The 16,476-nt window shown below is 44.0% G+C and overlaps 1 protein-coding gene across 3 annotated transcripts in view; it reads right to left on the bottom strand.

The window, feature by feature from the left end:
• The window catches only part of LOC310680319, a 70,956-nt gene that overhangs the window by 30,866 nt on the left and 23,614 nt on the right, over positions 1-16,476 (bottom strand). For 2 of the 3 annotated variants that reach the window (XM_083446871.1, XM_083446872.1), the window contains exons 2-6: positions 13,949-14,083; positions 11,941-12,027; positions 6,130-6,303; positions 5,757-5,905; positions 317-490 (exon numbers count right to left, since the gene is read on the bottom strand). In XM_083446871.1, the coding sequence (XP_083302997.1) occupies positions 317-490; positions 5,757-5,905; positions 6,130-6,303; positions 11,941-12,027; positions 13,949-14,083 (719 nt within the window). The remainder of the gene's footprint in view (positions 1-316; positions 491-5,756; positions 5,906-6,129; positions 6,304-11,940; positions 12,028-13,948; positions 14,084-16,476) is intronic. The other variant, XM_083446873.1, reaches the window with a different exon arrangement.

Here is a 16,476-nt window from a genome sequence, read left to right as displayed (position 1 = left end):
CTCTCAGCACCCTTAACAAACTACAGATCCCAGAATTCTACAGAGGAAGCCATGACTGTTTAAAGTGGTATCATAGTGCTTAGAATGTATGGTGTGTGTGTGTGTGTGTGTGTGTTTCTCTTCCTCCCTACACAGCATCCACAACAGAACATTACGCAAAGCTCACTAGCATCATTTAGCATGGTTTGTACCACTTGTGCAACCTTGACTTAGACCCTTTTGGCTGAGTGGGGTATAAATAATATATTATTATTATTATTATTATTATTATTATTATTATTATTACATTTGTTTCCGCTGTATTAGGTACACTTACAAGTACTTGGCTTCCTTTGTTCGAAGCATGAAGGTGCCAGAACCATCCTCCTCGCTGACAACTGCATCTCCACTTGACAAGTTAATTGTTTTTGCTACAGGAGCCACCGTCTCCATCTGGCATTGGTCGATGCAATGTAAGCTCAGCTCCCGTTCGCTCAGCTGAACAAAGTGTCTAGAGGACAAAAAAAGAAAAAGAAAAGAAAAGGTGCTGGCAAACTCAGGTAGTTAGGTACATGTAGATCCTTTGATTCAATGCAAAAATACACATTTCATACTGGTGAAAATAATTTCTTTTAAAAGGATTTGCGAAGGACCTTATTGTTTTATGGCTTGCGAATCAACTTAGGAGGTTAAAAGATCCCTCATTAATGGAGCCTAAAACATTTACAGTGTTTTGATGTATCTTGGTGCTCTATGCTTTGTATTTATTAGGTTAAAAGGGTTTGTGAATTGCTAGTCTGTCTTAATGGCATCCGAAACATTTGAAGTGTTCAGGGTTTCACTAATACAGGGCAATAATGCTCTGTGCTTCCTCAATTAAATTTATTAAGTGAACTCTGTTTTTCTAATTGAAATGAACACTGTAATTAATAAGAGGTTTGTTTTTTAAAAGAACTTCAGGATAGAAATTCAGGGATAGGCATCAGACTGAAAATGAAGAAGAGATATTGCAAGACATTGTCTTTGATGCACAAACCTGGGGACCTGCAGCCCACCAGCAGACACTGTGGGTCTCTGATGGTTTTACTTTACCCCCAAAGGTACACTCTTCCATTATCTGCCAGCTTATAGTCAGGGATGACAAAAGTTGTAGCCCAGCAACATCTAAATAGCTATAGGTTACCTAGCCCGAAAATAGAGTAGCTGTGTTCAGTTATCTCCAAATCTGTCTTTCTTGAAATGGTTAACTGTACTCTTATACTGGCTATTAACAGTGGGGAGGGGTCTTCTCAATGACAGCTCCCTGGTTATGGTATAACCTAGGGATGGGGAGCCTCTAGTTATCCAGAGGTTGTTGGACTACAACTCCCATCAACCCTCACCCTTGGCCATACTGGCTAGTGTTGATGGAAGCTGCTGTCCAACAATATACAGTGTGGCACAGGTTCCCCATCCCTACATTAAAAGATAACACTCAAGATAGCTCCCATCTGATCTACTCTGCCCTTCTTTGCTTTAAGTGGCTGCATTGTTTATTATTATTATTATTATTATTATTATTATTATTATTATGCTTTAAACCTCTCTTAATTGTTATATTTTGTACTGGTTTTAAAACTCTTTTCAGTTGTGTTGTAACTCACCTTGAGACTCATGGGAAGGCGATTCATAAATTAATGAAATAATGGGTGGTAGCAAATTAACTTGTCCCATCAAGTTACTGAACTTTCCCTGCTTCTCCTCCCCCACCCCTACCCCCTCCTCAGATCTGCTCCAGAGGGTTGAGGGAACCCCAAGAACAGATTGTGGGGGCATACGGGGAAGAGGGGGGAGTTCAACTGCAGAAGCAGAAATAATTTGTTTTCATTAAGACCCGTGTTCGTCACATGCAGCGCTGCTTCCATTCCACTGCAGTCTGACTTCTGAAGAAGAAGAAGAAGAGGAGGAGGAGGAGGAGGAGGAGGAGGAGGAGGAGGAGTTTGGATTTGATATCCCACCTTTTACTCCCTTTAAGGAGTCTCAAAGCGACTAACAATCTCCTTTCCCTTCCTCCCCCACAACAAACACTCTGTGAGGTGAGTGGGGCTGGGAGACTTCAAAGAAGTGTGACTAACCCAAGGTCACCCAGCAGCTGCATGTGGCAGAGCGGAGACACAAACCCGGTTCCCCAGATTACGAGACTACCGCTCTTAACCACTACACCACACTGGCTCTCAAAAACAAAGAAAAGTTGTTCATCTTGCTGTCCACCATGGCAGAATTTTACAATTTTAAGTAATAAATTATGTTATTTCACACAATTCATTTCAGTGAGTCATCAATTAAGCACCATTTGCAGACTGAAAACAACCACCATGGATACTGATTGTATTTCTGTATTTCTATTCTGGAAATGGAACACATAAGTGAACATCTCTGACATCCTTGCACATAACTCAGACTCACAATCATGCAGAGTTCTGGATTACATGGGATGCTCTGCATGTAGGAAGGCCCTGTCACTACAGATGGATATGAAGTCTAGGGCTCGAGTGGATTGGCAAGCCCCCACTCCAGTGTGGGGCAAACACTGGAGCATCAAGAGGACTCCAGTTGACTACTGATTGTGTGGGTTCTATCCAGCTAAGCATTATTAAGCATTAAGTAAGTAAACCCACAAAAATTAATAGGCCAAAGTTAGTCATGATCATTATTTTCAATGGGTCTAGTCTGAATGCAATTAGCATTAGATACAACCCTTTGTGTTTAGTTCTGATTTATTTAGTGTCTCTCCTGAAAGCTTGGCTGAAAGATAAAGAATTCAAGTCATTTTGGCTACCACTCCTAACTGAAAGCATCCATTATCTCTACATCTGTGTGCAGAGTCAGAGTTCTCTGTATTGTTGAACAGAGCTGGCCGTCTTATTGCATTCGAATTCCTTTCACACAGAACTTGCAGCTTAATTGTTCACTGTTTAACAAACAGTTGCTTTGATGAAGGAAGCAAACTTGGGCTTTGCTCCACAAGGTGAACAACAAAAATCCATTGTGTTCTCATGGCCATCCATGTGTGGGGAGAGAATTGTTGTACAGTGGTTAGAGCATTTGACTAGGACCTGGAGGACCAGGATTCAAGCCTCCACTCAAGTCATGAAGCTCACCTTGGACCAGCCACTGTCTCCCAACTTAATCTACCTCACGGGATTGCTGTAAGAATCAGAATCGTGCTTGCCACTCTGAGCTTCTTAGAGGAAATCTGGGATATAAATGTGATAAATAAATGAAGAGCCTGCTGTATGTATGTAGGATTCGTGTAAATGTAGAACCCTGTGCAACCAGGGTGCTACACCACACAGGGAGCTACATAACTCCCTTCTTCTCAAACACATGGAGGGCAGCTGGGCTGGGAAACAGGGATGTGATGGAGAAAGAGAGGCCAGCAGATATAGACTCACTCTCCCACTCATGTGAGAAACTGAACACGACAATAGGTCTATTGTGTCCTCTGCTTTTCAGACACTATAAGATTATTCATCACCGCTAATCACACGAAGCGTGCTTCTAGATGGGGCTTTAACCAAGGTGAGATATTGCAAATGGATCGCTTCCAGCACATAATATTGTTGCTGTTTATCATATTATATATTCAACCAGAAAGGGTAAATCCACACGAAGGGGAGTGGGCATTTTGATGCCAGTGGTGCTACATGGATGCTGTGAAAAATATTGCATTCTCATCCCACAATTAAGAAACATTTGGAAGCACCCAAGGTCGCTGCTTCGCTGCACAATGACTTTGTTATAAAAAGCCAAACGGGATTATGGGCCAAATTAAGGTAGCAAGTCCTTCTAGCGGAAGCCCCCGTGCAAGGAGCTTCACTAACACAATTGGGCTTTTCCACACTCCCCCCACCCATTCTACCCTGTGCCCCCCCCCCCAAAAAAAGTAGCTCAAGTGTGTCCAGAGAACAGCATGTTGGGGAAGGAGACTGGGGTCATTTGGTCTGGCAGGCTGTAACTCTGGTGCCAACAGAACGATTGCCATAGAGTTATACTGAATTCTTCCCTGTGTACGACAAATGCACTTTCTATTAGGGAAGTCAGAAATCCTCCTGGTGAGGGAGGGAAGCCCTTTTGTGGGGATTATTTTTGTTTTCTTACAATTTATATTGATGGCATTGCTATAGATTTTAAAAAGTAATCTCCCCAAATGCTCCTTTTATGTTATTAAGGGAATATAAATGTACACCTAGACAAAGAAAAGAGGGAAAACATAAAATAATAATAAATTACAACTACTGCCATATGTGTACACAGTATATGATGTTCAACTTTATGGAGGGCTTTACTCAAAGCAGGGCCATTGAAATGAATGGACATGACTATGTTAGGCCCATTGATTCCAGCTGCTCTGCTCTGCGTTGACTGCCACCCTAGATTTCTTATTCTCATCTCTTAAGGAAATTATGCTTAGCCATTTATCTATGTCCCCCTGAGCTTATTTCAGCAATGAAAATGCATCAAACTATATTGAGTTGTATTTACTTTTCATATAACTGATGGATCATGTACTTTCAGGCTGCTCCGGCTTATGCCGTCCTCTCAGTCTTACTATCTCAGTAATCTTTGACACGTTCACAACATGCCAAGCTTTATTCAGCCGTTCGCATTCTCTGCTTAGTGGCCAACTACATTTCGGCAGATCTTATTATATTCCCAATCAACAGTGTATAATGCTGCTTAATACTGGCTTGAGACAAAGGTCCATCTAGTCTCACATGCTCTTCTTGCAGTGGCTTACCAAGTGCCTATGGAAAGCCCGCAAGTAGGACATGAATGAAATATCCCTCTCCCCACTTGTGCTCCCCACAGTTCCCAGCAACTTGCATTGAGACATGCACATTGTCTCTGATACCAGGACAAAAACAAAACAAAACCCCAGAACATCTGTGGTATAAAAGGATACAGAATTTCAGCAGGAAGTTACAGGTTATGCACAAATTGGAAATGAAGCAGTGTGACCACCCAAAAACTTTTGCAGTTGCAAATAGCACTGAAAGCAGGGTCATTTGTGACCCCCGGTAGCATCATGAGCATAAAGCATCATGGTGCACAATAAAAAGGGTGTTTGGGGAGCCCAAAGTTACCCATCAGTGTTTAGCAGTTGGACCACAGGCACTCATGTCACTTGGTCACAGTCTTCCCTATAACGAAAACATATTCACTAATTAATATTGGCATTTTATCCCAGTTTATCAATGTGATTTATTCTTTTATATGTTCTCATTATTATTTTAACACTGTTGTTTAAAAGGAGTGTTTTAATGGTATTTGATTTTGATTTTTTTAAAAAACTGCAAGCCACCTTGGGAATTTTATTAATTTAAATGGGGTTTTAAAACATTCTCAGTAAATTAATTAACTGAGGCCGGAGTCCTAAAGAAACTTAGGGATTATCCACACCTTCATCTGCCCCACTGTTTTCCCCCAGGGAAGCCCAACCTTCAGTGCTGAATCGGGTTTTCCAAAGATTGGTGTTTGTTCCGATTTAGCACTAGAGAGCAGGTTTTCCAGGGGGAAACAGCAGGGCAAAGACAAAACTGCTGGGACCCATGCCTTGAAAGCATGCGATAAGCAGAAAACTGCTTGGGCCCATGCTTTCTAGGGATAGGGCAAGCAGAAATGTGAATGAGCCCTTTCTTGAGCGTTTAATGGGACTCACTTGCAAGCAAACATGCATAGGAGTGCACTGTAAATAAGGCACTGTCCTTAACTTCAGTTATCTCTAAGTTTCGTACTTCACCCATTTAATGGACTTTGGCGTCTCTAGCTGTAGATCCAAAATTCCTTCGTGGATCACATCACATTTTTCAGGCTCACCACAGCAAGGTTCTGCCAGCCCTCTGCAGGCGTTAGTCTGTATAATCTTACTCAGGAGATGTGTTATCTGCAAAGCAAACATTGGAAGAAGCAGGGTTCATAGAATCGTGGAATTGTAGAGTTGGAAGAGACCCCAACTCTATACTAAAAAAGAAAAGAAAAAAGGATCATCTAGTCCAATGCTCTGCAGGAATCCTACCCACAACCGTCCCTGGGTGGGCTTGAACCACCAACCTTCTGGTTAGCAGCCAGACTAAATGGAATTGCTGGGAGCGTTTCAACATCACTTACCTTATTTTTATCATCCACCGATGCTGCTTCCAGTATATAGTCCTGGCGTCCATGGAAGTTAATTCTGAAACGTCTTCCTTCGCTGTATGCGCAGGATTTGACTTGGGGAAACGGGAACTGTTTTTTGATTATCCCTTTCTCTATGTTAAAAATTGTCTCGGTGCTCAGATCAATCTGCGGGGGAAACAGTGATTTTTCTTGGTGAGGTATTTTTCACGGCCAGTCTTTTCTCCCTAGTGAAGAGCCAACAGCCTCTCCTCAAATTAAGATGCGCAGCCGTTTGGTTTTTTTTTTAAAAAAAAAGACTGAGAAAATGTATCTTTTTATTGATGATAATAATCAAGACAAACATTCTCTTCATCACTTAGTCACCATAACATATTTATTTAAGTTAGTGACCGAATAGAGATTGATTCTGTCTGCTGCTTCCTTATCCTGTTTTCTTGTGATAAATATGCATCGATTTATCATTTTGAAGTGTTATTTCCTTTGAAATTTTCCAGCCTCTTGCTCTACCTAAGGCAAGAACCTCAGCTTGCATGGAAGGATATTAGCCAGATGCAAATGCTTGATTCAGTCTAGTACCTTCACTTGCACCATCAGAGAAGGATTTGAGGGCAGATGTCCAGGGGCCCTTTAACAGAAAGGACTCCAAATGCAGCTAGGCTGGCTTACCTCGTTCTGAAGTGAAGCAATATGCATTGCAATCTAAAAGAGGGAGACCATTAAGTCTAGACTCTGAATACCCTGCTTCACAAAGAGTGGCAGGGACACAGAGCTGTCTTCAGCATATGCGGCCCCAGGGTGCAAAGATCCACCCGGCATCTGTCCGTCCCCGATTGCCCAGTCCCAGGCGTGAAGGAAAGTGGAGCCGGCCAGCCGCCTCAGCATCTCACTGGCTCAGTCGCCCCCGAGCTCGCAGCACAGAGCCACCTACAGCAAAAGAGCCCACCGTGGCACTCTGGCCGATGGGCGGGCTATTTCCTGGACTCCCTGAGAGCCCCACGCCCGGGTGCTCTGCACCCTTCGCACCTATGAGTAAGACAGCCCTGCAAGGACATACTTGAAGATGTGGGGAGCAGTTGCTGGGAAAGAACACACAATTCCCTCTGCCCTCTGTGTTCTCTCTCCGCCCCCCCCAGTTCTTTGTATTTAATTGTTGGCACCTGTCTGTCTTGAGAGACAATGGAGTGCTCTTCCAGTCAAACCACTATGTTAGCAGCACCAAAGTGACCTCCCTGGGGCATGAGGCTGGGCAGTGTGTATGGAGGTCCTGGGCTGCCCAGAGGACAAGACACTCCACCCCCTCAGCCTCACTGATGTGGTATAAAGTTTAGCAGAGCAATACGTTTGGCAAAAGCACTCAACGAACATAGACACCCTATCTGCATCTCCTCTTTGTCTCTTTTCCCCCAAAGCTGAACACACATTCAGCTCATTCTTAGAGAAAAATGAAATCTGAAGAATCACTCTAAAAAGCATCCTTCGCCAAGGAATATCCTTCACATATTCACCAAAGCGCTTATATTACTATACTGCTTCTATTACGAGGACATTCATTCCTTATGTATCACACCCATTTTACAAATTCCCAGGTACGGTAGATAACTTTTACAACTCCGTCCTTTTTTCACTTTGAAATCACTAACCAAGTGGCCCCATTCTGTGCGTCAGCCCCAGGGATGGTTAAATCTCTCTACCCACCAAACCAACACTCAGCGATGCATTCTAAGAGTGACAACACACACACATTACTTAGTCCTTCTTTATGGTGTGCTGCTAATTCCTAACACTCTTTTGCTGCTCTGTTAACTGCAAATCGCAAATCGCATTTGTTTGACTGCAACTTAGTTACTGATCTGTGGCCATAATAATAATAATAAAGATTGAAAGATGTACCAATCTGCAGAAAACAGGGATCATTGGAAGGTTGGGTGGGGGTTGCGTGTCGAGGTCCCCAATCCACCCCCCAAATAACTCACAACAGACACGTAATTTTTGGCATGATTTTGGCCACAACTTTATTCAAATACAAACAGTGAGTGGTTGTTTAGGCATTGGTTAAGACTATCTGTCCCCCTTCCTGGGGACAGAACTGACTTCCGGGCACCACCGAAAGACAGTGCGGGGGAAAGCAAGTCGGGGAGGCATTGGAGCTGAGTCACAGACCCTCAACTCTCATCCGCCTGCTCCCCGAAGGCTTGCCGGCCCGAGTCCCATTCCAGGGATTGGACGAAAAGATGGCAAGCCCCAGGATTCCTTTAACGGAATTCCCTTTCCACAGCAACCATGGAGGGGCAGGCACAGCCTATCCTAACCCCTCCTCCACCAATTTATAACCAATGCCTAACCACAACCTTACAAGTTGTGATGATTTGCTACGCAGCAGGCAAAAAACACCCAGCCAGCCAATTTGCCAGGTGGAAAAATTCCTACCAGGCCCCTGCTCAAAGGCAGACGACCCCATGACAGGCATAGCAAGGTCAACGCAACAACCCCTTACTCTAGGGCGGGTGGGCGGGTGATCCATTGCACGCAGCAAAAGAGAAAGTACAAGGCTGCGTGCAGAGTATTTAAACCTTTTACCCCTCCCACCAAAATTGCAACATAACTTTTACCCCAGCAACCCAGTGAACCAATCACTGCCCCAGGCCATCTTTAGAGACCCTGCCTGGTAACAGAGGGGTGGCTCAGTAGACCCCACCGCAACACGTGCTCTCCCTGAAGGAGAACACGCTTTGTTATCTCAGCTTAATAACTCACGAAAATAAACTCAAGTTTGCTTGTTTTTAATTGAACTGAAAGGAGCTGCATTAGGCCGCAATCTTACACAAGCCTCATTGAATGCACTGAAACTTTACTCCCTCCACCTGACATAGGATCAGGCCCCCCTGCTTGTCTGCTTCAGCAAGAAGGCAAAATGTGCTATGCTCCACCCGCTTAGAAACTACAGCTGAGCAGGCAGCTTCCAAGCAAGCCCCTATCAGCTGAAATCCAGGTGCTTCAGATCTTGGGTGTCTGTCTTCTGCCAAGCCCAGTGGGCTTGTACACCACCAGCCATGCTAAAGGGCAACCTTTTGCTGCTTTGTTTTTGCTTTGATGTTGAAAGCTGAGCCTCCCCACTGAGCTTCCCTACTGAGCTCAGTCCGGAACTAAATTAACCCTGTATTTGCTGGTGCTTACTATTAGCAAATGAATTATCCATTTGCCATCCGGCTGTGAATACTTGAAAGCCTACTCCCTGCCTTGCAGACCATTTCCCACCTGGCCCAGAAGGGAAGGACCCCAACTAACTGACTGACTGACTACAACAGCTGAGGTTGCCGAACAGACTCTTGGGCCAGGATGTTGTGGCTATTGGGGTTTTGCATCTTTATTTTAGTTTCATTGTGATTTACGTGGAAATGGTTCAGTTTGTTTTTGTTTTTTTAAGTTTAATTTATTGCTATTGACTGCTTTTGCTATGCTGTAGCTATGTATTTTTTATATTGTAAACTGCCTTGAGAGGTAGGCATCTGAAACTTTTCCTGCTGTGGGAATTTGGAGAGGGGAGGACAGAGAGGTGGAAAGTTACCCTTGAATTTGTACTCTTGAATTTGGCTGGGCAGCTGCTTAAAGATCCCAGAGGGAAAGGAGATTGCCAACTCTGCTCCACTCGAGAATGGCTTCCTTCCATTTTTGTTATTATTATGGCAAATGAATTTATTGTGGTTGAGTTTTACTGGGCAACAGATACATGCACTGAGTACCGACTGACAAGCCATTCTGACTCTAGTTGCTATGCAGAACCTGAAAAGAGGTTAAGGAGTTGATTATGACTGTTCTTCCCAGGACAGTAGTATTTGCAGGCTGTTTCTTATAGCTAGACAAGCCATTATAACACCAGTCGGTTGCTATATTTTCGCACAGTTTGACTTCTGCTTTCCAAGATAGATACCATGCAGAAGCAATCTGATTATCTGAAGGCAACTCACTGGAAGATTATCCATGATGTATTGTTTACAAAGGGCCAGAATATCTTGTTTTGGTGTTGAATAAAAGTGATGACATCATGCCTCGCCCTAAGGTACTTTCCACCTCTCTACCAGGGTAATTCTGCTAGGAAATGACCAATGAAAAGCAAGCTAAGGAGGTATCTTCAAACAAAGAATTCCCCTGTGCTGTGAGTTGTTTGCACAGCAGGATACAGTCAGAGATGAAAATCACAGCCAGGAGTATTGACTGTCTCACTCCAGTACACAGCATTGATTTCTAATCATGTGTGAAAATGTAGTAAGTGGCTGAAAGAGAGAACACACTCCAGGCTGGACGGCTAAGCAGTAGCACTAAACCTACACACTGTGATTTCCTGCCGACTAATTATTAAATACTTCCAAATTTCAGCAGCAAGGGAGGCAGAGCTTCTAATGAACCTGGTGGCAAACAAAGGTTTGGTTGGTAAGCCATTGACTGGAAATTGATTAGGGGTCAAAGTATGAATGATGAGAAAGGTTCGTTTTTTTTGCTGTTTGTGGGTGTGCATTACAGTGAATGTTCAAACTGTGCTGAATGCCAACTTTAACAAAACAATCCTAAATTAATTTTGCAGCTGCCTGATCCTGTCCAAAGATGGATGTGGAAGATGCCTGATTATTACAGTATGATTGCATCTTAAATGGGTTTTCAGTTCCAAGGGTTCTGTATATACATGAAAATCACATATCCAAACCCTTGGAGCTGCCCCAGTGCTAGCAGATGAGGGGGAAAGAGAGAGAGAGAAAGCTAGGGATGCTCTCACAAGAACTCTGAGCACCCTTGAAATCTTGCAAAAGCATCACAGAACTAGCTTGCTGAGCAAGCCTTGAACTCCACACACACCCCAGCCCAAAGTAAGGCAGAGGGCTTAAAAGCTCTTTCTGCACCAGTAAACCCAAGCAGGCCCAGTGCAAATAGAGCTTTCAAGGTCTCCGCCTTCCTTGGATTTAACTTGTGCAATTGTATGAAATCGCACAAGTTAAACACAAGTGAGATGCAATTGTACTGTGCGTGAATTTGTTGCAAAGATTCAGGTCAGTTTCTCCTACAACTTGGGAAATGGTGTGAGGTTTGCTGCTTTAGTTCCTGTTCCTTGTCTTGAAACGCGCACACTGTTTTTGGATCAACACTTTTGACTGCATGCATGCATGAAAAAATAAAATCCCTGCATAGAAAAAGAGTAAATCAGGAAGAAACGTTTTCATTGGCCTGCCTGTTCTGTAGGTGCTGAAATGTTTTAGATGGAAAATTCCATAGACACACAAACCACCTGCAACTGGAAGTCCAGGAAGAGATTTGTGTTAGCAAAGTCTCTTAAATAACACAGATGGAGACAAGAGAGAAAATAAATCCTGGTTACACTGTACTGTGGTAACACAGGAAATCTGGACAAAAATGTATGATTTGAGGAGACATAAGCTAAGAAGTTTTGTCTTTCTTACATTGCAGGCAGCCATTCAACCAAACATACAGAAGAAAAACTCCCTCAAGGTGCATGCTACCTCAGTGAAGATCACGCCATGCTGCTTGGTCATAAACACCACCACCTCCACCCTCTTGGGTAGTTGACTAATACTGTGAAGGCAATTAACCATTAAGTTACACACTGAATAATCCCTTCTGTTGCACTTCCAACACTTTACCACTTATAATTCAGTGGAAAGGAATGGCCTGGCCCTTTGACTTTGGCAAGACTCATCATGGATATCCATCACCTAACCTGCAAGTTAGAACACACAAATCATGGGGAGTTTCACCCATAAACTGTTGTGTTTGTAGTTACATTTGTAGAGTTACCTGCAAAATCCTTTTCTGCCACCGGTAGCGGTTATATTTGTAGACAATGAAGTTGAATTGCAAGCTGTTTGGCAAGTCCAGGGAATCCTGCAAGAGATTAGCGTACTTGAATAAGTCATTGCTCTCCTTCTGTTCATCTTACTGCACTGTTCCCTTTTGTGTCTCCATGATTTGCAGCACATCTGCCCTGGGATGAATTGTAGCACCTTAATGGATTGATTTTTGGAAGTGTTCAGCATCCACAAATCCTAATGATTTGTGAGCAGTGGGAACTTGGAGCATAAAAGGGAGAGGAAGGGATCTGTAAGCAAACCAGCCAAGACAGATAAAGGGCAGGCCGATAGTTCAGAATAATGCAGAAACAAGGTGTTCCATATTCACAAATCAAAGTTGCCTATTTAATCCTATTTATGTTTGCAATCTGAGTAACTTGGCAAATTGTAAACACTTTCAATAGCTCTCCTAAGAGCTATTGAAAGCACTCCCGATTCCATGGGCTGCTGTTGGAGCCAATTACTGTGGCTGCTGTATCAATGCAGTGGCGCAATTTTATGTACTGTGCTTGCAACTCAAGCTGACCTGAAGCTGCCAAACACGAGCCATAACTTTCATCGTCAGGTAGGCTGGGGCGACACCACACAGCATGTGCAGCAAACAATTGGTGGAAGCAGCAGCAGCAGCAGCAGCAGCAGCAACAACAACAACAACAACAATAGAAATGAAAAGAGGGCTGCAAAAAGAAGGGAGGAGGAAAAGGAACAGGCAATGAACAATGATAATCAGTAGCTGCCATGTATGAATTACAGCCATGCCTTATTGGCTTTCCCTGTAGCATTTTCCCAAGGAATAGAACATTGAAACAGAGCAAAATCTCAGACTGTTCAGAGCCTCTCTGAGGGATGGATGAGGGGCACCTTGAAAGGGGAGGAATGCCTAAGTTCCAGGGAAGAACGAGATTCTACATCAGAGACAGCCTTCCTTCTCTCACCAGGCAAGATGCGGATGGGTTGAATGCAGCCCTGCCATCAACATATGGACTTTCTTGGGCAGTTGTTTGGGTCCCATTATGTCACCGACTCGTTGGATGCGAAGGAATGGTGGGAGAAGCCAGCTGGGGAATCCCCAAGGGGAGAAGACTCAGAGGCCGGGGTGGTGGGATGACAATGAATAATCAGAGGGAGAAGGTTGGGAAAGAGCAGGTGTCAGAAGATGAAGAGGTAACCAGGCTTAGTGTCAGGGAAGAGCCAGAACGTGCTGCTCCGTCAGTAGCAGGGGAGGTTTCTGAGCAGGAACTGTCAGAAGAGGAAGACAGGGAAATGACACGTGAAGCAGAACAGGGGGCAGAGAGTAGTCAGGCGGAGCAGGGGGTCAGAGATGGGGAAGAGCCCTATAACCAGTGGCATAGCGTGGGGGGTGCAGGGGGGGCCGGCCGCACCGGGCGCAACATCTGGGGGTTAGGGTTAGGGGGCGCAAATCCACAGGTTAGGGGGCGCAAATCCACGGGTTAGGGGGCGCAAATTACTTGCCTTGCCCCGGGTGCTGACAACCCACGCTACGCCACTGCCTATAACCCACCAGAGCTGGGAGAAGGAAGTTCAGACTCAGAAAGGGGGGGAGCATTCACATCAGCACAGGCAAGGAGGGAAATGAAACACAAAGATCAAAGACGTCTCATGAGGTTTCCACGCCCACTTCGCTGGCGCCAGAATCGAAAGAAGCCACTCCCCGAATTTGACTCGACAGGCTCGGACGCATGATTTTGAACTGTAGCTGTTCTTTTGTATATATGTAATAAAGACTGTAAATATTACGCTGAGGGTACTGGAGTGTTACTGCGAAGAGGGAACACCACCTTGACACTTAGTGAGTTGGGAGAGTCTGTGGCGGAGAGAAGTATCAGCTTCTGATGATGTATGATTACTGCATAAAATCATACATAAATATAAATAAATAAAATATGTTTTGTTAGTAAACATATTGCACATGGAAGGAAGGTGGGGTACCTTACCGCCCACGATGCAATCTGCTTTTCTTCTTTTTCTTCTGCATTTCTCTCTCTTTCTGCTAAATCCAGGGCTTCTTCGACACTCAGTTCTTTGTTTTTCACCATGTTCATAATTTTCAAGATTTTTCCTTGGCTTAGCTTGAGAGAGAGAGAGAGAGAGAGAGAGAGAGAGAGAGAGAGAGAGATGTTTTTGAACAATAAAAAATCATTGAGCGGGGAGAACGATGTTTGCCCTACCCACCTGGCAAGTCCGGCTACAGCAAGGCTTGTGACAACTGCATTGGCAGTGTATCGGTCATAAAATTACTATTTCATTCATATTTTATGTTTTATCGACAACTTGCCCAGCAAATATAATCTCCCTTTGAAGCCAAGCAGGAGCCTACAAGATATCAAATATACAGGGCTTTGTATGTTTTTGAAAGACAGGGTGGTAGTATTTGGCGCTCCGAGGAAATCTCCCTGGCTTGGCTGAGCCTAGCAAGAAGGAAGGATATCAATTCTGAATGCTTTGTGCCGGAGTCTCTCTCTGCTTGCACAAAGCACTGCATAACAAATAGCAAGAAGCTAAACTGGTAACATCAGATATTTAGAGGGGACATAGCTAGTTTTGTGTATGGAAATGTATTCGCTACGGGTTTTAGCTGTCTCTGAAACTTGTCGGAAAATGTTGCCCGTTGAACATAAATGAAACAAAAAACCAGGGGAAGCTGTTCATAACATTACTCAACAGGGATATTATTTATTGCTCTTAAATCAACAAACCCAATCCTATGGCTCCTGGGAGAGCATCCTGGGGCCAATAGGATTTTGCAGACAATGGAAACCTTTTTTTAAAGGAATAACTTGGCTAACTTACACCCCACCTAACCTTCTGTTCTACCATGGCAAGACCAGCAGTGCTTTGGATTTTGGGGGGTCATCAGCCTTCAAGTTCCCCCTTTCCTGGCCAGGTAGGATTACACAAAACAAGTTAAAGGTTATTCAGCAGTCCTTGATGAACTTAGTCTCTGCCAATTCCTGTGCAAAATGACCTCTAATCTGCACATCTTGAAACTAATAGGCAAATCAATACCCACTGAGTTTCACACTTCTCAAGTTTTATTGAGACAAATATTCTGCCTGTTCAGATATAGAAGAACCCTGCCATGTGGTCCCCAGTCCTCCAACTGGCAAGAGGTTTCAGGGACACAAGACTACTTGGGTTGGGTACCCATTGCAAGGTGGCCATTGGAGGGCTACTGGCATCTTGTAATATTTGGTTTTTGTTTTTGCAATGTAACAAGCTTTATTAATAGTCTTATAATACATTACATATATATAGTACATCTCGTAGAGTAAACTGAGATTTCGGGATGAAACAGAATGGATTAGAATAAACACATATTTCAAAACATTTTTTTTAAAAGTCCAGAAGCATATTGTAGCAGAATAATAGGTAAGAAACATGCAAAAGTGATCCTGATTATAAATTGACAGATATGTCCATCCCACAACTTATTAAAAAAAATAGGATGGAACTAGATGTTATCTTGGTAGAGATGTGGTGCCCAGTGGCAGAGCTTCATGCTCCAGCACCGGAGGGTGGAGAGCAGGTGGTGGCGGGACTGGCCCACGTCCTGGGGGCGGGGCAAGGCGTCTGCAGGGGCATGGTGCCCAGCACGGGCGGGGGGGGGGGCAGCCACAATGGCACCCCACAGGGATCATGCTGCCGGGGACGGTGCGCTCCTCTTCCTCTGCCAGCACAAGGGCTCAGAGGAGCATATTTAGGGAAGGATAGAGAGGCAAGAAAGTCTCATTTTGGAGCCTGCATGGGGGGGGGGGCAGGTATGAAAATGCAGGGGGCAACATTTCCATGCCAGAATTGAAAAGGAAAGAAGCATCCCTTCTTCCCACTCCTCCTTCAGTTCTTCTCTCAAAGGGAAATCCTTTTGTTTAGGTTTGGTAAGACCTCAGTATCAATCTGATAATCACTGAGGGCTTCAACCTTTGAAAGGGGAGCTCAAGGCTATGGCTGCAGGCTAATTCTTCATGGTGTGCACAGCCACACACAGGTTGCTTCCAGGCTGCCACTATTTGGGGGGGGGGGGGCAGGATTTAATCACATCCCTGCAAATTCAGTTGTGTAAAAACACAGTTAAGTGACAGGAAGACGGACCTGGAAGTGTGGGATAGCACTTTTTTGAGGCAACATCATCTACCCTCCCCACAAGCAAATCAAAAATAGATGCTCATTAAATAGGCAATATCATCTAATCTCCCTGCAAACAGATGAGGATGAATGCTCAAGAAACCACAGCTTGCTTATAAAGGCATTATTTTTCCTTTTTCAAAGAAAACCATTTATTATTATTTTCATTAAACACTACCAACAACAAATATAAAACCACGCAGAATCATTTCAGTTGCAAGCCCGTACAAAGCAAAACACAGCAAAGAAACAGGGAAAGTATCTGCCAGTGTAATATTGGTAAGCACTCTGCTCTCATGCATGCTGTGATTCATTCTGTTGAAAGAATCCTGTGCCTCAT

The sequence above is a fragment of the Podarcis tiliguerta genome (assembly GCF_965153285.1).
Source record: "Podarcis tiliguerta genome assembly, chromosome: 6".
In the NCBI taxonomy this organism is placed as follows: Eukaryota; Metazoa; Chordata; class Lepidosauria; order Squamata; family Lacertidae; genus Podarcis; species Podarcis tiliguerta.
This window is presented reverse-complemented; position numbering and strand designations above follow the sequence as displayed.